General features: G+C 41.3%; 1 protein-coding gene across 1 annotated transcript in view; it reads left to right on the top strand.

The window, feature by feature from the left end:
• The window catches only part of LOC126262729 (probable G-protein coupled receptor CG31760), a 682,895-nt gene that overhangs the window by 281,409 nt on the left and 377,025 nt on the right, over positions 1-24,461 (top strand). Inside the window, exon 2 of the mRNA XM_049959532.1 lies at positions 7,499-7,622. Coding sequence (XP_049815489.1) covers positions 7,499-7,622 — 124 coding nt within the window. The remainder of the gene's footprint in view (positions 1-7,498; positions 7,623-24,461) is intronic.

Genomic DNA, 24,461 nt, shown 5'->3' with positions numbered 1-24,461 from the left:
CAGAAGTGAGAAGTAGAATAGCTCAAGCAGAGGCTGCTTTTAACAAGAAGAAAAACATATTAACATCTAAGAGCATCAGCCTTGAAACCAGGAAAATATTTTTGAAATCATATGTGTGGAGTGTGGCATGCTATGGGTGTGAAACATGGACTCTCGGGACAGAGGAACAGCAGAAGCTTAATTCTTTTGAAATGTGGTGCTATAGACGCATGCTCAAAATAAAATGGATCGACAAGGTCACAAACGAAGTGGTTCTGGAAAGAGCAGGTGAGAAGAGAAGCTTCTGGAGTTTCATTGTTAAAAGAAGAGTGCAATTTACAGGCCATCTATTAAGACATAAAGGACTCCTGAACACAATCATAGAGGGATATGTCGAGGGAAAAAGACCAAGAGGAAGACCACGACTGAGGTACATGAATCAAATCGTGAAAGATATGGGATGTAACACCTATAAAGAAATGAAGAGAAAAGCTGAAAGACGCACAGAATGGAGACAAGCTGCCATTGTAGCTGTTGCAAACCAATCCTTGGATTGACCACTACAGAAGAAGAAGAAGACAGGAGCACATATTACATGAGTTTCATTTCCACTTAGGTGAAATGTCGGTTCATTACTGAAGACGACACAATCCAGAAAATCTTCGTCGTCGTGCAGCAACTTTTCGTTTGCAAAGTTGGCAAGTAAACCGTAGAGTGTAGGCTTTAGAGCACGGAACAGCAGCGAACAACCACAGAGATGTCACTAGAATTGTTAATTCACTATTAGCTTTTCGACATAGTTTCTTTGGGCTAGATGTGAAAGTCTGTCACACGTTCAACAAGTTGTTCTGTCACCCCTGATCGTCCCATACACTTTCCTTTGCAAAGATAGCATGTGTCTTCAAACTGATGATACCATCTACGACTGTAATTACCACTTCAAGGATTACAATGACACCTAATACGGAACGCACTACAACAGCAGATTCAGTTATTGCAACTGTGAAATACAGAAAGTTCTCTGTTCAGTTGTCGCCTTCTTTGCTATCTGTGCTTTTTAACAGAAGACACCAAAAAAGAGCATGCACATGTCCACAGAAATTTTTTTATTTGATGTATTATACATAATTGTAAGTTGAGTGTAAAAAACATTGAATGCCTTAAGACCATGATAGTAATTTTGATACATCCAGTGTATCTGAAGTTAGAGTAACAAAGAATGGATTATAAATGAAACTACTGGGACAGTGTGTAGTTTTGATACAAAATTTATTAAATTTTTGGTCCCATTTTGTTTGTCAGTTATGAATATTATTATTAATAATATTTTTATTATTATTATCAGGAATTCATGGAAGTTTAGAGATGTTTTACAGTCTAGGAAATATACGAATTTTCTTCTAGATATATCACTTTAAATGATGGGTGACTAAAAACTGAATATCCGAGTGGGTCTAAAGTGACATCACACCGTTTTTGTTAATTTCTTCATGTACTCGTTGCTTATAATGTTAATAAATGTTAATTTTGTGATGATGATGAAGTCCCATGCTTCTTGACAGAGCGTAGGGGAACGATGCGGGAGACCCGCACCGCTGTAGTAGGCAAGGTCCTAGTGGAGGTGGTTTGCCATTGCCTTCCTCCGACCGTAATGGGGATGGTTGGTTGGTTTTGGGGAAGGAGACCAGACAGCGTGGTCATCGGTCTCATCGGATTAGGGAAGGATGGGGAAGGAAGTCGGCCGTGCCCTTTCAGAGGAACCATCCCGGCATTTGCCTGGAGTGATTTAGGGAAATCACGGAAAACCTAAATCAGGATGGCCGGACGCGGGATTGAACCGTCGTCCTCCCGAATGCGAGTCCAGTGTCTAACCACTGCGCCACCCCGCTCGGTCGTAATGGGGATGAATGATGATTATGAAGAAGATACAAGAACACTCAGTCGTCTCGAGGCAGGTGAAAATACCTGACCCCACCGAGAATCGAACCCGGGACCCCGTGCTCGGGAAGCGAGAACGCTACCACGAGACCACGAGCTGCGGACTAATTTTGGGAAAAAGCTTAAAATTATTATTTTTTAATATTGTTAGGTCTCAGACGGATAAATGGAGTATGGTTATTTATGAACTGTATAGTGCGGCAGAGAGTGAGCTACTGCGAGAAGTGCAGTGATGGAATTGAGATCTCGTGCCACACCGAACCAAATCCGGAAACGATAGTTCGGATAGGTACGCAAACGTTGCAAGCGGAAGATGAAGAAAAAGAGACAGTATGTGTGTAATTCAGTATATAAAACACGATGGAAGTACAATGATTATGGGAGACTGGAACGTGGTTTGAAGGGAGGGAATAGAAGAGAAGCTTTCGGGAAAATATGATCTTGGCTGTACGAATGAGAGAGGAGTGAGCCTAGTTGAGTTCTGCAATAAATTTCAGACGATAGTAGCGGGTACATTGTTCACGAATCACAAGAAGAGAATGTATGCTTAGACAAGACATGAAGACACTGGAAAAGTCCAGCTCAATTATAGACCGATCAGACAAATTCCGAATACATACATTCGATTCTATGGCTTACCCAAGTGGAGATACACACAGACCACAATTTAGTATTGATGAAGAAACAGCGGAAGTTTACGACACTCGACCTCAAAAATCGGTGTGGAAGGGAGCTTAAGTACGGAGGAATGATGAGATGAATTTGAAGTTTTGCTTACAATGTGGATACTGCGATAAGGAATATCAGAAAAAGCAGTTCAATTTAAGAGAAAGTGGATATCTTAAAAAAAAAAAAAACGGGAAATCACAAATGTGGGACAGACAAACATAGGTACAAGGAATGCTACTGCTATGAAACCTTTTGTAACAGAAGGAATGCTTCAATTCCAGGATCTGTTGGCCAATGTGCTTGTGCTAGAAAACTAACAAAATTGTTTCACCTGATCGGTTTAAACATCTTCAACTTTTACGTTGGCTTTTACTTCTCCCTATTTTTTCGTTCTACCACTACTTTTGTTTACCATTTGTTCACTTTTATTTCCATAATTTAAGAGTGTCGGATGGGACTGGCAGCATTCTGGTAACCTCTTTCTCGGATTCCGCAACTATCATGGGGCTTTCAGCAAATCTGATACTATGTATCCCTTCGCCTTGGGCCTTCAATTACTTTGTCTTCTCCTTCACGGCATGAACAGATCAGTTTTATATAGAGGTTGGGGACAATTATGTGTAGCTCCTTTTCTTTTAAACCTGTCCTCTTCTTTTACCTCACTCCTGTTAATTTTTGTCCTTCGGTTCTGATATAGTTGGTTAACCATTTCTTAGTTTTACAGATATATGCGTTCATCCACTGTTCCGTCGGTTCTTGGTAGACCGTTTTATACATTATGAATAAAACACACACAATAGTCTTGTAATATTCTGCACTGTTTATTATTTGCTACACGAACCACTTCAGATTTTGTAGGATCAAGGGTTATAAACTAATGCATTTATGGGGTATCTCCGTTCCCAGGGATTAAGTTAGAATTAGCAATAAAACAAGAGAGATTATTTCAGTGTAAATACGATGTGAGGTTAACTAATTACGATCAGATATGTGACACATTAGCTAATTAACTATATACATATTACAACAGCTGTACATAGAAGAAAATTACTGAACAATGAACTTTGGAGACATATTCCAAAGATGAGGCTGAACATAACAGTCTTGTCTTTAATATGTCCTAAATTGCAAACGAATAGGATATAATAGTGTTATCAAGCAGGTAAGTGAAGCAGTTGTGATTACACAAATTAAAATTTTTAACATAATACGAGAAATTATTGTCACTGAAATAAAGGAAATGTGGCACATTAGTAAGAGGAGTAATTTATAACATGGCCTGGGTGGGGTTTGAGTAGTATCTGCAGTTAGAAGTGGCGAGTATGGAAACTGTGCCTGGTCTTTCAGGACTGAACTTGGGTTGATGGACGTGTGTTTATAAATTTTCATTATTTCGAGATAGTTCATATTCGTTCCCTTATGGTTCAAATGGCTCTGAGCACTATGGGATTTAACGTCTGAGGTCAGCAGCCCCTAGAACTCGCGGTTCCATACTAAAGCGCCTAGAACCGCTCGGCCACACCGTCCGGCCCTTCTCTTATGCATGTGGTGTAACTCTTCATTTCTCACTTTGTAACTAAGGCCTTCTTTAAGCAGGTGGTCCGCAAATGTAGAGTCACCTTTTATAGACTTCCAACTTGTGTGGTGTTCCTTGAAGCGGGAATATATTGCCCTGCCAGACTGATATGTATAGAATATGCCACAATAACTAATAATTATATATATATATATATATATACAGGGTGATTCAGAAAGAATACCACAACTTTAAAAATGTATATTTAATGAAAGAAAAATAATATAACCTTCTGTTATACATCATTACAAAGAGTATTTAAAAAGGTTTTTTTTCACTCAAAAACAAGTTCAGAGATGTTCAATATGGCCCCCTCCAGACACACGAGCATTATCAACCCAATGCTCCAACTCGTTCCACACTCTCTGTGGCATATCAGGCGAAACATTTTGGATAGATGCTGTTATTTCTCGTTTCAAATCATCAATGGTGGCTGGGAGAGGTTGCCGAAACACCATATCCTTAACATACCCCCATAAGAAAAAATCGCAGGGGGTAAGATCAGGGCTTCTTGGAGGCCAGTGATGAAGTGCTCTGTCACGGGCTGCCTGGCGGCCGATCCATCGCCTCGGGTAGTTGACGTTCAGGTAGTTACGGACAGATAAGGTTTCATAACTAACCTTTTTCGTAGGACTCCCCATACAGTTGATTGTGGAATTTGCAGCTCTCTGCTAGCTCTGCGAGTCGATTTTCCTGGGCTGCGAACAAATGCTTGCTGGATGCGTGCTACATTTTCATCACTCCTTCTCGGCCATCCAGAACTTTTCCCTTTGCACAAACACCCATTCTCTGTAAACTGTTTATACCAACGTTTAATACACCACATATCAGGAGGTTTAACACCATACTTCGTTCGAAATGCACGCTGAACACCTGTCGTCGATTCACTTCTGCCGTACTCAATAACACAAAAAGCTTTCTGTTGAGCGGTCGCCATCTTAGCATCAACTGACGCTGACGCCTAGTCAACAGCGCCTCAAGCGAACAAATGTACAACTAAATGAAACTTTATAGCTCCCTTAATTCGCCGACGTATAGTGCTTAGCTCTGCCTTTTGTCGTTGCAGAGTTTTACATTCCTAAAGTTGTGGTATTCTTTTTGAATCACCCTGTATATACGAGGGTTATCCACAAAGTACATTACGTTTTGGAATTAAAAATAAATAAAGTATTGGAAATTTTTTTGTTATATACAGATGAAAGCCACACTTAAATACTACTTTTCTACATAGTTGCCATTTAAATTAAGGCACTTATCGTAGCGATGGGCGAGCTTGGAAATTCCCTCGTCGTAAAATTCGCCCGCCTGCGCCTGCGTTAGTTCACAAGCAGGTGGTCTGTTGGAACATTGATTAGAAGCAATTTACGTGTAGGATATTAACACTGGAACTAGTCACCTATTTACATCATTTCACGATATGCCGAGCTTCGCACTCATTTGAAGTTACTGTATTTTGGCAGTGAAAAGGCTTGTTAGTGACGATGGTATTTATAAATGTCAGAAGGTTTTAAATTTTGGCACGTACTGAAGCAAAATGTAAGCGATGGACTATTTTCGCCATACTACTCTCTAGATGACATGTTTTCGCAATTCTGTTTATACAACTTTTGCTTCATTTTTGTTTTCAGTTTAGCTTTTGCAGTAGTGTTTCATAAAGGCTCAAAGACCGAAATTGGAATTGTGAAATGAATAACTAATCTCTACAGTTAAAAGCGAATACGATATCAGTCAGTTGTATAAGTATATTGAACTTGAAAATAATTTGTGTAATGGTTGCTATAATTTTCCCCAGAAACCTGATGGTTTTAGCTTCGTATGTTTTTGCAACACTAATATTTATAGAATTATATAATGTTTTAAGATTCAATGCAGCTGCGTTTAAAGAGCATGTCTCCGACAGAAGACCTCAAATATCCATTACATACGGTCACCCATTTTAAACGAACGTTACATCGAAAACGAACAGCGTCTTTTGCTGAATAAATCTATGGTCACTGAACTTGGCTGTGTGCATACACCATTTTGCAGATAAAGAAAACTTTCTTGTATTGGCGAGAGACTTCTTTTGGGAATCTATGTTGAAAGCGAATTGAAAATGCGAATGTTAGACAACCTTTTCAACCGCGACGAGAGCCTGTGTTCTACAGACTTTCTGGAAACCATTCACCTCAGAACGATTTCTGGTCAGAGTATTTAAAGCCTGGCATTCTGTTACCTATAATCATCACCACTTTTCTCGAAATGTTTTTAGATTTTCTATCATCGAACAGCTCTTTGTTTCTTTTATGCTTGAGGCATTGCGATGATTTATCTTTGAACCATGTCAGCTTTGTCTGTCTTTACCACGTTGGGCCAAGCATGTGATCTGTGTAGCAAGCGCACCGATCTCCTTGGTGTAGCTACCAGTCATCTGGTTTCGGTGCCGTGAATGTACGATAAATGATTGATTATATTGTCACATTGTTCTCTGAAAATAATATCATTATGACATTGTCACTGTTAAACGAATAAGTTCTCTAATATATTGAAGCCTATGTTAGCTCTATGATGTAACTGTCTTTTACCGTACTCTGAATGTCCTCATACACAGTGCGCCCCGATTCCTTTAGCACTCCTTGTGTGAACTTCCAAACTGCAACGCATTCTCGTGGCAAGTTACTGCGTTACGATCCTCGAAGTTGCAAGAACAGCTGTTTAGAAAGTCAAAGCGTTAGTACTGCTGCAGCATGCATCCTGGCCTGGAATTCAACTATCTCACACTCGTCAGAAAACGGCTGTGGAGCATGACGCAATATCATGTTTGTTGAGTCCTCCAGCGTTTGTGGCCCACAATCCACCGAACTCGACCCGAATACCGAAAAGCAGATCACTCGTTGCTCCTGCATGACGACACCCCAGTCCACAAAGCGAAGGTTGTGCACGAGTGTTCGCCCAGCAAATGGATAACAGTCCTGCATCACCCACCATACTCGCCGGATTTGGCCCCAGCCGACTTTTGGTTTCTTGCCAGACTGAAGCTGTCAATGAAAGGACATCGTTATGAAGCAATTAAGAGCATCCAAAAAGCTGTCCTGCAGTACTAAAGGCAACTCCGAAAAATGACTACAGTGACTGTTGTAAAACATAAAACGAATTCATCAATGTTTTAGTTCAGGGGAAGAGTATTTTGAACATAACCCGTGACTTTTATTGCTCATAGCCACAGTCCTATCGGAACTGGGACACGCTGTATAGTAGGAGCTGAAGTACTGCTGCTACACGGAAATAAAACTCTGTGTCTTACTGCGGGACCGGTCACTGCAGCCTGTTGATGAGACGCCGACCTGTGTGTTGCAGGGGCACCAGCGGTATCGATATCGACCTGAGGCGAGTCGACATCGACCAGTGCCCCCTTCCGCCTGGCAGCACTCAGCTCAACATCTTCGCTGCGTCTGACAAGTGCAAGGAACGGACCACTCAGGTACTAAGCGACGCTCTTTATTTATGTTATTTTACTGCTGTCCGGGTTTCCAAAGAAGTCCGTGGTTTGATAATATTATGGCTGTTGAATTTTTTAATTCTAGACCAAAAGGCATACGTTTTCCACATTTTCTTGAGACCTCTTCTATCCAGTCTTGGATCGAACGCTGACTTCCCATTTAGTTATTTGGCAAAGCAGTAGTGCAAATTTGTTGTTTATCTCGTTTCCCTGTTTGAAGTAACTCGTCTACACGTTTTTTATCTTTCCAGGTATTTGTCTCATTGTAGAAAAAAAGGGAAATGAGAGTGTGTATTTAATCTTAACCTGCAACAGGAATACAAATGTTTAACATTGTGTCACGACAGTAACAATGGACTTTATTATTACGAACCATGTACCAGAGATTTTTACATAGTAATACTATTTATGCTACTGCATCAGCACACATAAGGTATTTTTTAAAACTAAAGATGGGAATAAGATTGATCTGAAGTGTGCTGCTAAAGAGGTGACATTTCCATATAACATTAATAAACTGCAATAAATCAAACTGCATCTCTCAACTGATCTAATAGTTATACTATCAAAAAGTTTCGTATTCTAGAACGAAAACCATGACATTTATTGTTAACGTCATATTGCATTGTATATTTGATAATTTGTTACATTCTTTGGAAAACATTAATTATGTAACAGTAACGATTCATAGTCAAGTAGAAATGAAAAGGAACTTGTTCTGATTCTTGTCAGATATTTCGAATGAGTATCAGGGGAAACGGTACAAATTTTTACTCAGCATGTTTAGCTGCTTGTGAGAAGAACACAAATGTGAAGAAAAGTTGGTTTATTATACTTATGACAATACTAATGTGTAGGAAAATAGGAATGAAAAAATATTCAGAAAAGTTCTATATGATTTAGAGAGACCTATGAACTGGCCGTGCAGCCCACATTGTACACTATTTAGTACAAATTCAAAACAGTTGCCAGATTCTTTACCACTGATTGGTTGTTATTGTTATAAAAAATTATGAATGTTTTTATATACGGGGTGTAAATTTTAAGTTGACAAAAGTAAGCTTCACACGAAAAAATGTGTAGAATCCAAAGATGATTATTTTAGAGGGGGACATCTGCTTGTGCTAAAATTAGCCCGCCACACCAGCCCATGGGGGTGGGGTGGGAGGCAAATTAAAAATTCCAAATGGGAACCAACATTTTCTATTGCAGAATAAGATTCTACATTGAAAACTACGTACATTTTGTCTTAAACATTTGTTTTGATTCTTGGTTGTTGGCGCTGTAATTCAAGACAATAGATTTTCTCATTTTTGCGTCTTTTACTTTGTTTACTCTGTTAGTTAATTATTTTACTCGTTAGTAAGTAGGAGTTTTGGTTGGTTAGCTAGTCAGATGATTTGTTCCATAATTAAAAGTTGCGTTGCCTCATGGCCACGAAACAAACAAAACTTATCCGAATCTGCGGAAAAAATTAATATTTTGGTCAACGTTTGTAAAATTCTAATTCCTCTCTCTCAAACCCCAGCCTGAGGGGAGAGAGGGAGAGTTTTAGTTTTAGCGAATTAAAATTTACGAAGCAAATAAGTATTTTTATTTATTCGTAACCATTTTCCACGTAAAAAAGAGAACATGCATTTCTTGAATTACAGCGCCAACTACCAAGAATCAAAAGAAATGTTTAAGACAAAATGTACGTAGTTTCTTACGTAGAATCTTATTCTGCAATAAAAAATTGGTGTTCCCATTTGAAATTCTAAAGTTGCCTCCCGCCCCTTCGCCAGGGTGCTGGGTAGTGGGCTAATTTTAGAACCAGCAGATGTCCTCGAAAATAATCAGCTTTCGATTCTACACATTTTTTCGTGTGGAACTTATTTTTCGAGTTATTCTGGTTTGTTAACTTAAAATTCCCCCCCCCCCCCCCCCCCGTACATGCAGTTACAATGACGAAACTTAATGAATTCTGTGAATTTATGGAAACAGGTTGTAAAAAAGCAGTACCTCACTGCTGTACAATGTTTCATATGTCGTTACCTGAAATACAAGTATTCGTCTCCATTCTGGATGGCCTAATATCGTACTTTTTAAAATGTGAGATATAACAAAAATTATTGTTCAGGGAGAGATAGCCGAGAAACTCCGAGCTATTGAGAATATCTAAAGGACGTGTATTTCACGCGCGAAATGGGGTTTCTTAAAAAATCCTCGTTCGAATAGCTGTCGAGTATTATTGGACTTAGGCCAAAAACAGTTATTGAAAAAAAAAGATTGAACGAAGAAATGCACGTCTGTTTAGTCAGATCACGATCACGCCACCGCACTTATCGGCCACACACGTACGGCAGTTTGCCCTGGTCTGCAGGGGAGATAAAATTAACATGCTGTTGGGATCCGAATTAATTTTCTGCTCACTCCAAGTCGTGGAGAGCTTCGGCTTCGTAACTACTAGCGGGTGAGAGAGGTCAGTGTTTAGTTAGGAGACTGAAGCAGACGCGTGAGCCGAGAGCTGCCTTCACTAACTATTTATCAGTGCGGTGGCACAGGATGCACTGGTAAAGGCATTGACCAGAGATTACTAGTATCTATATACAATTATACAATAATATGCCTGGGAATGAATGCATCACTACTATCGGATTTTTTACTATACAGTTACTACAAGCAAATCAATAGGCCTATACGCATATTTTTCTTGTTTTCTTCTGCGTTAGGCTATATGGAGAAATTTCATCTTAAAAATCAATATACTTTTTTTTTTATTTTAGATTGTATTAAAAATTGTCAGGCTATCAGCGTCTTCGCTGTGAACTGCTCACTTCAAAACTATCTAGATGAAATGTTTTTTTTCCAATGTCAATGAAATTTTAATAGGTTACAGGCACACGTATTGGTAGTGTGAATCTCAACTTACGGAATTTATCAATCAGACACAAAACACTTCTTACGAATTTTCCAAAGTTACTTTTTCTGAGCGCAAGATAAACATAGAACAGAAAGGGTGGGTTCGTTTCCAATGTCTCTTTTGTAGTTGTAGTGTACAGTGTGATATGGATTTTATAAAGAATGGTGCTTGAGACTGGTTCCGTGCGTGCTGGACCGCCCCCCCCCCCCCCCCCCATTTACAACGTGCGTATCTGTGAAAATGAATGCGTCGTTGCCACCGAGCCCCGGGCTATTGGAAAAATATTTGCCTGTGAGTGGCAATGTAGCGCCTGATTCCCCCACAGCAGCTATTGTTATTTCCACGGTCCATCACCCATAAACCAGTCTTACATATCACTCGTTATAAAATTCATATCACACTGTCCGAGCAAATAGATTGTAGCTCCTTACAGTTACAAAAGATACCCTCACAACAATGCCACGCTTTCTCTTTCATGCTTATCCTTGGCTGAGAAAAATTTACTTTAGATAAATCATAACAACTGGAGAACTTTATTACCAATGAGTGTGCCAATAGCATATTACAATTTCATTAACATTAGACACATAAATTTCAAGCTACATAGATTTGATGTGAACAGTTTGTAGCGAAGACACCGAAAATGGAACAATCCTTACGACAATGTAAAATAAAATGAGTATATTTAACTTTAAAACCAAATTGGTGAATATAGTGTAACGCACACTGAAACAGGAAAAATATTATTGTACCTCATTTAGCGGTAGGACTATTGGTTCACTAATAATCAAAGCTTAAGCTCGAGTCCCCATAATAAAAAGAAACCATTGGACATCCCATAATGTGGGATAGAGATTATTGAACCCAAGGCATCACGAACGAGGTGACATGGTGGCGGTTGTGAAATTTCTTAACTCATCTCATTTTTGGTGTTCGGTGGAAGTGCGAACAGTGACGACTCGTGCAAAATTTCTCCAATGTGCTATGATGTGGTGCTGCGACGTAACGCACTCTTTCGCACATCGACGGTGGTTCTAAAACATAAATTTTCCACCTACCTCGATACTACTGCAGATCTGCATACGTAAATCCTGACTGCAGCTACTTAAGAGATCTCGGAAAAGCAGTGTTGAAGAAACTGAGATAACATAACTACAAGTCGGAGGCTGCCATAAGTGCAAAAGCTGAAAACAGCCTTGTGAACTCTAAAGAATAAATCGGAAATTTCTAGCTGTTCAAATTTCTAAGTCCAAAGGTAATTTTAAACTTGTATTAGGATTTTTTTATCGCTATTAAGCAAGATAATCAGCCCACATGTGTTCAAATCATTAAAGTTCCTGTTCACAGTCCTCGCCACACTCAAACAGCCACAACTTTTCCTATCCAATTCGGAAATCATTTACGAGAGTAAGACAGTCAATAAACTGCTATTTACTTTTGCACTCGGCATTCAGTGGTTGCCGTTAAATAAATATTTTTTTTTGCTCGCCATAAATACTCAGTAAAAAAAAAATTACTTATTACTGCCACGCATTTAGTTCAAAGTTTACACACGTAATTTCCTCCGGAACAAAATATCTCTCGACTCTTGAAATTTCACAAATAGTTAATGGTAAACACCAGCTACATTTATCACTGTACCAAAACGCGGAAGTCACAATATCGCTTCATTTTACACATAATGCATTCGGACACTTTCAGCATGACCGGCTCCTTCGAAAGCTAGTCCACCACTGCCTTCTTCTCTCTGCCCCTAGAAGCACCTCTATCTCATGCGTTAGGTGGCAAACCGTCTCACTTCTTATTGGCTCTACAGAATTACGGCCAATCACAACTGACTTTCAGGTTGCGGCTCGCGCCAAAATCTAGCAAGAACCAACCACTGCTCTCAGCTCATTGACGTCATTAAAATAAGCAACTCAAAACTCTCGTGTTGTACAAATAAAATGAAATAAACTTTAAGCTGTACTTTGCATCTGGAATTTAACTATATAGTCGCAAACGTTCTCGCTGTCTCTTACATATTCAAACACGCTTGGACATCCGTCATCCACTAGTAGGGGAACCACTGGTGGATTGGTTCCCACAGTATAAAGCTGGAACATTTGCACGTTCACATTTGCAAGTTCCTATAGAGAATTACAAACTGAAGATTTAATATTGGCAAATGTCCCACATACACTCACACAAGTACTCTCTTTCACACTCTCCCTAACACCAAACATAAATATCTACTTGAAATTCTCAAAGTTATTACTACAGCAAAAATACGAAAAGTTTTCTAAAATGAGAACTCTCCAAATTTGAATCTAAACACTGAAGATGTCATCATACCTTTTCAAATATTCAGTTGGTGAACTATATATATATATATATATATATATATATATATATATATATATATATATATATATTGATTTAGTTTTTTAAGTGTTGGATAATTACATTTGTTACTGACTTTTCTTTTTTTTTTTTGTAACTTACAAATTATGACAGTTATTAACTTCAGATTTGACAGATTGTTGCTTTACATAACAGAAGATTATGTACCTAATATGAAGTTCCTCAGGCTATTTATAGATCAGTTATTAATTTTTATAGTTCCAGAGAATGTAACTACTCTGTAACCACCTCTCTGCTGCTTTCACACGCTGCAGTCACGCCATATGGTGATAACGCACGCCTGCAAGACACAGCTCGCCCGTTGCAGATCGTATAAGATTCTGACTGCTTACACTGGAACCCGTATACATTCATACAAGAAAGACTTAATAGACAAATTGACGATCGCGCCCTAGCTACGACGCCTCATGACCGACAGCGTTTTGATGTACAAGCGCAGTAATCATAGATACAGCGAAAATACTAAATATATGCATTTAAATTTATATAATTTTAAAATGAATTGTTAACAAACTCGAGGAGTAAAATAAAATGAGTAAAGAAGTGTTAGTAGCAACTGGAATCAAACCCAGACCTAGAACTACCAAACAATGCTGCTATCCACTGGCCCAAAAAGCCCTTATTTCACAGATTCCTAATACATCCCTCTTAATCTAAACTTGGACAACACGCTACACCCAATTTCAAAGAAATATATTCACCTAGTACTCTGAACAAGTAGCACTCGTAGTGCCGGAAGTGATGACAACTGCGTTCCTCCTCTGACGTCATTGTAGCGCGACTGGCCACCATTTCAACAATCAACATCGGTTTCTAGTTATCGAAGAGATAGCGCTACGTAATGCGATTTAGTCTGCCTCATTTGCGTACTAGTACGCATTCAAAAAAATATGGCGTGATTTTAGTGCACCTTTGGCTCGCATTCGAAGAGAAATGGCGTAATTGTAGTGTGATATTTACAGTGCGCTGTACATGATAACCGCCCGCTGTTGTTTGCAACACTATTTTACATGCTGACACAAAACAGTGTCGTTTCCCTGCACGCGACATTACGACGTTTTGCTCAAAGTAATGAATCAGCGAAATTAACTTTCTGCAAAGCGGAAGTGCCAAGAGCAAAGCTCGTTTACTTCAGCCTCTGCCCACTGTGGTCGGTGGTATCGATGCCACCTCACAGAAAAGGTGGTAGTGCGGCTGAACTTCGTGTTTATATAACCTCAGACTTACTGCACTGCCAATTTCAGAGACGAACACAGACCAAAGAACTTACAACTTCTTTTGCTGATACAGGTTCTACATTCTGCATCAGTTTCAACCATATGAAAACTGTGTTCACTGTACCCTGTGCCTCCACGAGCAATTTTTCCCGAGGGCATGCAGCTTTACTGTATGAATAAATGATGATGGCGTCCTCTTGGGTAAAATATTCCAGAGGTAAAATGGTCCCCCATTCGGATCTCCGGGCGGGGATTACTCAAGAGGACGTCGTTATCAGGAGAAAGAAAACTGGCGTTCTACGGATCGGAGCGTGGAACGTCAGATCCCTTAATCGGGCAGATAGGTTACAAAATTTAAAAAGGGAAATGGATAGGTTAAAGTTACACATAGTGGGAATTAGTGAAGTTCGGTGGCAGAAGAAACAAGATTTTGGTCAGGTAAATACAGGGTTATAAATACAAAATCAAATAGGGGTAATGCAGGAGTAGGTTTAAAAATGAATAAAAAAATAGGAGTGCGGGTAAGCTACTACAAACAGCATAGTGAACGTATTATTGTTGCCAGGATGGACACGAAGCCCACGCCTACTACAGTAGTACAGGTTTCTATGCCAACTAGCTCTGCAGATGATGAAGAAGTTGATGAAATGTATGATGAGATAAAAGAAATTATTCAGGTGGTGAAGGGAGACGAAAATTTGTCATGGGTGACTGGAATTCGACAGTAGGAAAAGTAAGTGAAGGAAACGTAGTAGGTGAATATGGACTGGAAAGAGGAAAATGAAAGAGGAAGCCGCCTGGTAGAATTTTGCACAGAGCATAACTTAACCATAGCTAACAAGTGGTCCAAGAATCATGAATGGAGGTTGTATACATGGAAGAACCCTGGAGATACTAGAAGGTTTCAGATAGATTACATAATCGTAAGACAGAGATTTAGGAACCAGATTTTAAACTGTAAGACATTTCCACAGGCAGATGTGGACTCTGACCACAATCTACAAGTTATGAAATGTAGATTAAAACTGAAGAAACTGCAAAAAAGGTAGGAATTAAAGGAGATGGGACCTGGATAAACTGAGGGAATCGCAAGTTGTACAGAGTTTCAGAGAGAGCATAAGGGAACAATTGACAGGAATGGGGGAAAGAAGTACAGTAGAAGAAGAATGGGTAGCTTTGAGGAATGAAATAGTGAAGGCATCAGAGGATCAAGTAGGTAAAAAGACGAGGGCTAGTAGAAATCCTTGGGTAACAGAAGAGATACTGAATTTAATTGATGATAGGAGAAAATACAAAAATGCAGTGAGTGAAGAAGGAAAAAGGAATACAAACGTCTCAAAAATGAGATCGACAGGAAGTGCAAAATGGCTAAGCAGGGATGGCTAGAGGACAAATGCAAGGATGTGGAGGCTTATCTCACTAGGGGTAAGATAGATACTGCCTACAGGAAAATTAAAGAGACGTTTGGAGAAAAAAGAACCACTTACATGAATATCAAGACCTCAAATGGAAACCCAGTTCTAAGCAAAGAAGGGAAAGCAGAAAGGTGAAAGGAGTATATAGAAGGTGTATACAGGGCGGGGTTCTTGAGGACAACATTATGGAAATGGAAGAGGAGGTAGATGAAGATGAAATGGTAGATATGACACTGCGTGAAGAGTTTGACAGAACACTGAAAGACCTGAGTCGAAACAAGGCCCCGGGAGTAGACAACGTTCCATTAGAACTACTAACAGCCTTGGGAGAGCCAGTCCTGACGAAACTCTAGCATCTGGTGAGCAAGATGTATGGGACTGGCGAAATTCCTTCGGACTTCAAGAAGAATGTAATAATTCCAATCCCAAAGAAAGCGGGTGTTGACAGATGTGAAAATTACGAACCATCAGTTTCATAAGTCACAGCTGCAAAATACTAAAGCGAATTCTTTACAGACGAATGGAAAAACTGGTACAAGCCGACCTCGGGGAAGATCAGTTTGGATTCCGTAGAAATGTTGGAACACGTGACGCAATACTGACACTACGAATTATCTTAAAAGAAAGATTAAGGAAAGGAAAACCTACGTTTCTAGCATTTGTAGACTTAGAGAAAGCTTTTGGCAATGTTGACTGTAATACTCTCTTTCAAATTCTGAAGGTGGCAGGGGTAAAATACAGTTAGCGAAAGGCTATTTACTATTTGTACAGAAAGCAGATGGCACTTATAAGAGTCGAGGGACATTAAAGGGAAGCAGTGGTTGGGAAAGGAGTGAGACAGGGTTGTAGCCTCTCCCCAATGTTATTCAATCTACATATTGAGTAAGCAGTAAAGGAAACAAAAGAAGAGTTCGTAGTAGGTATTAAAATCCATGGAGAAGAAATAAAAAGTTTGAGGTTCGCCGATGACACTGTAATTCTGTCACAGACAGCAAATAACTTGGAAGAGAAGTTGAACGGAGTGGACAGTGTCTTGAAAGGAGGATATGAGATGAACATCAACAAAAGCAAAACGAGGATAATGGAATGTAGTCTAGTTAACCCCCGTGATGCTGAGGGAATTAGATTAGGAAATGAGACACTTAAAGTAGTAAAGGAGTTTTGCAATTTGGGGTGCAAAGTAATTGATGATGGTCAAAGTAGAGAGGATACAAAATATAGACTAACAATGGCAAGGAAAGCGTTTCTGAAGAAGAGAAATTTGTTAACATCGAGTATTGATTTAAGTGTCAGGAAGTCGTTTCTAAAACTATTTTTATGGAGTGTAGCCATGTATGGAAGTGAAACATGGACGATAAATAGTTTAGACAAGAAGAGAATAGAAGGTTTCGAATTGTGGTGCTACAGAAGAATGCTGAAGATAAGGTGGGTAGATCACATAACTAATGAGGAGGTATTGAATAGAATTGGGGAGAAGAGGAATTTGTGGCACAGCTTGACAAGAAGAAGGGACTGGTTGGTAGGAAATGTTCTGAGGCATCAAGGGATCACCAATTTAGTACTGGAGGGCAGCGTGGGGGGGGGGGGGGGGGGGGTAAAAATCGTAGAGGGAGACCAAGAGATGAATACACTAAGCAGATTCAGAAAGATGTAGGCTGCAGCAGGTACTGGGAGATGAAGAAGCTTGCACAGGATAAGGTAGCATGGAGAGCTGCATCAAACCAGTCTCAGCATTGAAGACCACAACAACAACAACATCAGTTTCAACCATATAAAAACGGTCTTCACTGTTCCCTGTGCCTCCACGAGTAATAAGATGGTGGCATACCTGACAATAAACGATTTATTGGAAAGGAGGTCTGCCTGGATCCTACATAGGATCACTCTCTCTAAGATGGATCCGACGCGTGGCAAGGCCAGTAATAGAGAGAGCGTCCTGTCTTCCAGATCCAGAATAACTACCACTAGCTCGATCTGACCGAGGAAAGCTTGCTAGTCACGCGGAAAGTACCACACCAACAGTACTGACACAGAACCGTCAGCACTGGTGTTACGGCTTGTGGGCCCTCGCCTTTGCTGCCCATGCCTCTGAAGGAGAATCAAACATATCGATGATACTATATACAGGCATGAATGTCAGATGGAACGTTATATCGTGACTCTGAATAACACAGGGATTCCAATATCTTATTTACGGGCGACAACGGGCAAGCAACTTCCAAGTAAAAAGTCCTGTCTGTGTACGAATATACGTAGTGGATGCACTTGTACAGGTTGTAGATACATGGTTGATGGCATATGGAGGTTTGTAGTTGGCCCTGAGTCGCGCTCTCATAGCCTAAATACACTCCAGGAAATTGAAATAAGAACACCGTGAATTCATTGTCCCAGGAAGGGGAAACTTTATGGACACATTCCTGGGGTCAGATACATCACGTGATCACACTGACAGAACCACAGGCACATAGACACAGGCAACAGAGCATGCACAATGTCGGCACTAGTACAGTGTATATCCACCTTTCGCAGCAATGCAGGCTGCTATTCTCCCATGGAGACGATCGTAGAGATGCTGGATGTAGTCCTGTGGAACGGCTTGCCATGCCATTTCCACCTGGCACCTCAGTTGGACCAGCGTTCGTGCTGGACGTGCAGACCGCGTGAGACGACGCTTCATCCAGTCCCGAACATGCTCAATGGGGGACAGATCCGGAGATCTTGCTGGCCAGGGTAGTTGACTTACACCTTCTAGAGCACGTTGGGTGGCACGGGATACATGCGGACGTGCATTGTCCTGTTGGAACAGCAAGTTCCCTTGCCGGTCTAGGAATGGTAGAACGATGGGTTCGATGACGGTTTGGATGTACCGTGCACTATTCAGTGTCCCCTCGACGATCACCAGTGGTGTACGGGCAGTGTAGGAGATCGCTCCCCACACCATGATGCCGGGTGTTGGCCCTGTGTGCCTCGGTCGTATGCAGTCCTGATTGTGGCGCTCACCTGCACGGCGCCAAACACGCTTACGACCATCATTGGCACCAAGGCAGAAGCGACTCTCATCGCTGAAGACGACACGTCTCCATTCGTCCCTCCATTCACGCCTGTCGCGACACCACTGGAGGCGGGCTGCACGATGTTGGGGCGTGAGCGGAAGACGGCCTAACGGTGTGCGGGACCGTAGCCCAGCTTCATGGAGACGGTTGCGAATGGTCCTCGCCGATACCCCAGGAGCAACAGTGTCCCTAATTTGCTGGGAAGTGGCGGTGCGGTCCCCTACGGCACTGCGTAGGATCCTACGGTCTTGGCGTGCATCCGTGCGTCGCTGCGGTCCGGTCCGAGGTCGACGGGCACGTGCACCTTCCGCCGACCACTGGCGGCAACATCGATGTACTGTGGAGACCTCACGCCCCACGTGTTGAGCAATTCAGCGGTACGTCCACCCGGCCTCCCGCATGCACACTATACGCCCTCGCTCAAAGTCCGTCAACTGCACATACGGTTCACGTCCACGCTGTCGCGGCATGGTACCAGTGTTAAAGACTGCGATGGAGCTCCGTATGCCACGGCAAACTGGCTGACACTGACGGCGGCGGTGCACAAATGCTGCGCAGCTAGCGCCATTCGACGGCCAACACCGCGGTTCCTGGTGTGTCCGCTGTGCCGTGCGTGTGATCATTGCTTGTACAGCCCTCTCGCAGTGTCCGGAGCAAGTATGGTGGGTCTGACACACCGGTGTCAATGTGTTCTTTTTTCCATTTCCAGGAGTGTAGTAAGCCGACCACTCGCAATATGCGGGAAATGCGGGTTCGTGTTTTCACGGTCGTCATTCCATTATTCAGTTGATGGTTGTCCATAATCGCAATTACGAATACATTTAATGTATTTGAAAACGTCTCTAGTCGCCGCAGTCAGTGTTCCATTGGACACGCATGTATGAACGAAGGAACATTGCATAGTAATTCTGAATATCACAGGCACTACGATATCGAATTCGCATATGATTTGCTCGCGAGAACAGTCATATGGATTTATGGAATTATGGATTCACTATTAATTATTAGATGTTTCTTCCTTCACAAGTATGCGTGAGTAGTCTGGGGAGAGACGTTGTCTTACACATTGCACATCGTTTTACTTCCAAACGTCTTGGAGTTCACTTTCCAAAATGTGTCAGGAAACGTGAAAATTACCCCAACATGCATCTCGCGGAAAGATTTCAACGCTGAAATTCTAACAAACGGAGGTGGCCAAACGATCTCTCTTTGAACCGATGTGCAGCTAGGTATGGATTGGTAAAGTACTGGGTTACAAAACTGTGTAATATGCGACAGCTGTTTATTATCGAAACAATTAAATCTGTACAACTAGAAAATACACAAATTTAATAGTGGGAGCACTGGTGGCAAGTGAATAAGGCAGTTAAAGCCAAGACTCACCACAGCAATAAACAAATTTCTTGAAATGCACGAATGTAATGTGAAGAAAAATGAAAATAAAATAAAATTTAAAATAATAATAAAATAATAACATTTTACTTTGAACGGAAAGACGTAGCAGGCGAAGAGTTGGCAGGAGACAAGCTGCTGAAGTTAACACCTTGTGGGTTGTTACCCCGTGTCATATTTCTTCTAAACGATCGACGTTTCATCCCTCTGCTGGTATCTTCTTCAGCCCCTTCTGATGTCCACTGTAGATTGAGCTTCAGTGACAACAGTTACGAAAACCTGCAGACTTACGTAAGTGTGTAGTCGACGGAGATCCGGTACTATTTATTAAGTGTGTAGGAGCATTCAAAACGATTATCCTGTCAACTAAGATTGGTAGCCAATGCATGATATATCAAGGATGATACTGTGGAGCTACGTTATGTGATCAAAAGTATCCGGACACCCCAAAAACACACGTTTTTTATATTAGGTGCATTGTGCTGCCACCTACTGCCAGGTACTCCATATCAGTGACCTCTGTAGTCATTAGACATGGTAAGAGACCAGAATGGGGTGCTCTGCAGAACTCACAGCCTTTGAACGTGGTCTGGTGATTGGTTGTCACTTGTGTAACACGGCTGTACACGGGATTTCCACAATCCTAAACATCCATAGGACCACCGTTTCTGTTGTGATAGTGAAGTGTGCGGGGTTTCAAAGAAAGAGAATTATGTGGTGATGGTGTGGTGTGGCCCACAACTACGTACCCTCCGACTCAGAGTTGAAATATTAAAAGTTTTGGTTGGTGTCGTTGTCTAGGGACTGGGATACGTAGTTGCCACATTACAAGCCAAATACTTTTTAGTCTACAGTATACAATATGACTACACACATGAATCGAGTGGTCGAAGTTTCTTATCAATCGGCAGTTGCGAATTGTGTCTGTAATCTATAAATTTATAAATGAACGATTTAAATTAAATAAAATCTGCAGGTACTATCTTAACGACTTTAAATGATTAGTACGATAGTAGAAGTACTTTTCAGAATGTGGTACATTCCTGCAAAACAGCAGTTACATAAAATATAAGTTGAATAACAGGGAAACAACAGATTCCTACAGCACGTAATTAGTTATGAACAACAACATAGCTTGAGAGACAGTCACTTCTAGCGCACAGTACGTCTTCTCTGCAAAAACCATGGAAATCTCATAAGCACGCAAGCCGGCATTACGATGTATTTCTATCTGCTGCTACCGCGCGCAAACCGCTCCACACTCTCCAAGTCCCTGCTGCGACCATGCGTCCGTCGCGCTGTCACCTGCAGCACCTCTCATGTGCTGTTTCGTACCCTCGCGCCGCACTGTTCTGCACTGCCACGTGTCCTCCCCCATACCCCCTCACTTCTATACAGTCTCTCCACGTGTCCTTTATGGAAAGATCGCTCTGGCTAGAGTGCTCCCACCATGTCTTCCAGCCAACGCACATGCACAAAAATAGTTAAACACATTAGAACCACGGGATTTACATTTAAATAACTTGAAATTAAATAAAAATTCCTCTGTGGGGACCATAAATACGCTCTAACACACATTAATTAATACATAAACAAATTAAATAAACATATATCAATGGAATAGCCACAAAAGATAAGCCAGTAGCCTAATGTTTCTGTTCTTTCCGAAACACAGTAAATATTTAACCAATTTGTTCATGAATAGTGTATATCGGATATAACAAAAGACATAGATGAATAAATATATTTGTAAGCATCCTGCTACCATTTATTCGTGTAACTGTGGAATGCTTAAGGCCTGATGCGATCGATAGTAATTGGCCACTTTGACATCCAATAACTTATGTACTATTCAAATTACTTACCTGTAATTTACACCAATTTAGTTTTACTCTAATAGATTTCTAAAGACATGTCGATCGACGAAATCGGATGAGCCGTTTGGATTTTGGAAATTCGTTCCTTAGTGGTACTTATATTATTTACAGTCAGATAGTGAACTTTAAACTAATAAAAATATTGAAAGTCTGATTACACCATTAGAATCTTCGTGCTAATATTGGTAATGTATATGTTCCTTTTTGAGGTAACATGATTCATCTGGCTACTATTAATTTCTACACGAACTGTGAAATGTCTGTCATTAAGGTTTCACAAAGTCCGCCATGTTTGGCACTCCCGGCGTGTCTCCTTCATCGACACAGCTTCAATATATGGCTACCTCTCATGCTCAGCCAACATTCGGCACCGCGTGGTTGGAGCTGGGCTGCAGCCCGCCGAGAGGCCCCCGCATGACCACGCCAACTCCGAACTTAGAATACTTTGAGAGTGCCGCAACTTGCCGTTACCTCACAAGTAAAAATGTGAAGGGACACATACAGCACAAAAATGTACAGGCCTACCTCGTATGTTGAGTGACAGAGACCGCCGACAATTTAAGAGGGCCGTAATGTGTGATAGGCAGACATATATCCAGACCGTCACACAGGATTTCCAAACTGCATCAGGATCCACTGTAAGTACTATGAAAGATAGGCGAGAGGTGAGAAAACTTGGATTTCACGGTCAAGCGGCTGCTCATAAGCCACACATGACGCCGGTAAATGTTAGACGACGCCTCGTTTGGTGTAAGATGCGTAAACATTGGACGATTGAACAGAGGAAAAACGTTGTGTGGAGTGACGAGTCATGGTACACAGTGTGGCGATCCGATCGCAGGGTGTGGGTATGGCGAATGGCCAGTGAAAGTCGTCTGCCAGCGTGTGTAGTGCCAACAGTAAAATTCGGAGCCAGTTGTGTTAGGGTGTGGTCATGTTTTCGATTGAAGGAGCTTGCACCCCTTGTTGTTTTGCGTGGCAGTATCGCAGCACAGGCCTACATTGATGTTTGAAGCACCTTCTTGCTACACACTGTTGAAGAGCAGTTCGGGGATGGCCATTGAATCTATCAACACGATCGTGCACCTGTTCATAATGCACGGCCTGTGGCGAAGTGGCCACACGACAATAACGTAGCTGAAATGTACTGGCCTGCACAGATTCCTGTCCTGAATCCTACACAACACCTTTGGGATGTTTTGGGACGCCGACTTCATACCAGGCCTCACTGAACGACATCGATACCTCTCCTCAGTGCAGCACACCGTGAGGAATGGGCTACCATTCCCGAAGAATTGAACGTATGCCTGCGGAGTGGAAGGTGTCATCAAGGCTAAGCGTGGGCCAACACCATATTGAATTCCAGCATTACCGATTGAGGGCGCCACGAACTTGTAAGTCACTTTCAGCCAGGCGCCCGGATACTATAGATCACATAGCTTGTGTATCAGTCTGTTAAGTAAGGGATATATGAGGCAGTCTTTGAAGATGTAGGGGAGAAAACAAAAGTGGGAAAAGACAGGAGATATGCATGGTGGAATGAGGAGGTGGAGAAATTAGTGGAGATGAAAGAGGAGGCCTACAATTAATGATTGAGCACTGGGCTTGATGGAGACCGTAAAACCGACAGAAGCTTCTAGGAAAATAGAAACGAGCTCCTTCGCTCAAAGCAGAACGCCAGAGGAATGAGCACAAACAGCAACTAGGCCAAAAAGGAACCAGACGGCAATGAGTGGACACATCAGTTGACGACAGAATTACTGCCCATTACAAGTAGGTCTCACCATACAGTCCACAACATGTGACTCAATAGTCCCGACGATGTTAGCGTAGCTGCGTTAAACTCCAACCAGGGTCACTGCGCCAGCTACACTCCCTTCGTCCGGTCGTCACCTTCCAACTGCAGTCGGTCCAACGGAGTGCTCACCTACCCCAGGGAAAACTTTATCTTTAGATCTCCACGTCGCTGCCAGCATGTCACTTTCAACTTGTTTGACGAGCACGCCCTTATACCACCATCCGCCGATACTCTCTCACGCTCTTGCAGGCAGGTGTTTTCTGGAAATCTGTAGTAAGTTCCTATGGGACCAAACTGGTAATGTCGTCGGTCCCTAGACTTACTCCCTACTTAATCTAACTTAAGGGGCTCCGGAACGCCCTATACTTGCAATGTTAAAATAACGCTGATAAATTACATCTTTCCTCACATAGTATTTGAGGTAGGAAGTTGAATTTTTTACAGATTATTTATTGGAATATGGGCTACAACTTAACACAGGGATTTTACAAAATTTTAGTTCAGTTATTAAAGATGATTTTTTTTCAATTGTAATGAAAATTCACAACATTTTTTTGCAATTTTTTGTTTATATATTAAAAAATATACAGTTTTTTGGAAAAAGGCTGTGTTAAATTATGCAGAAGGTACTGTGTAACATTTACTGAATGTTTGAAACAAATATGTTTGGAAGATCCTTAGAAAACATGTAATTAGTATGAGAAAATAAAAGTTTTGGGAATCGAGCGACAAAGATTGGATTAACGTTTCAGTGCATTCCAGGT

This window comes from Schistocerca nitens, chromosome 6 (assembly GCF_023898315.1).
Source record: "Schistocerca nitens isolate TAMUIC-IGC-003100 chromosome 6, iqSchNite1.1, whole genome shotgun sequence".
Classification (NCBI taxonomy): Eukaryota; Metazoa; Arthropoda; class Insecta; order Orthoptera; family Acrididae; genus Schistocerca; species Schistocerca nitens.
The sequence above is the reverse complement of the archived record's forward strand: the minus strand, read 5'-3'. Positions and strand labels throughout refer to the sequence as shown.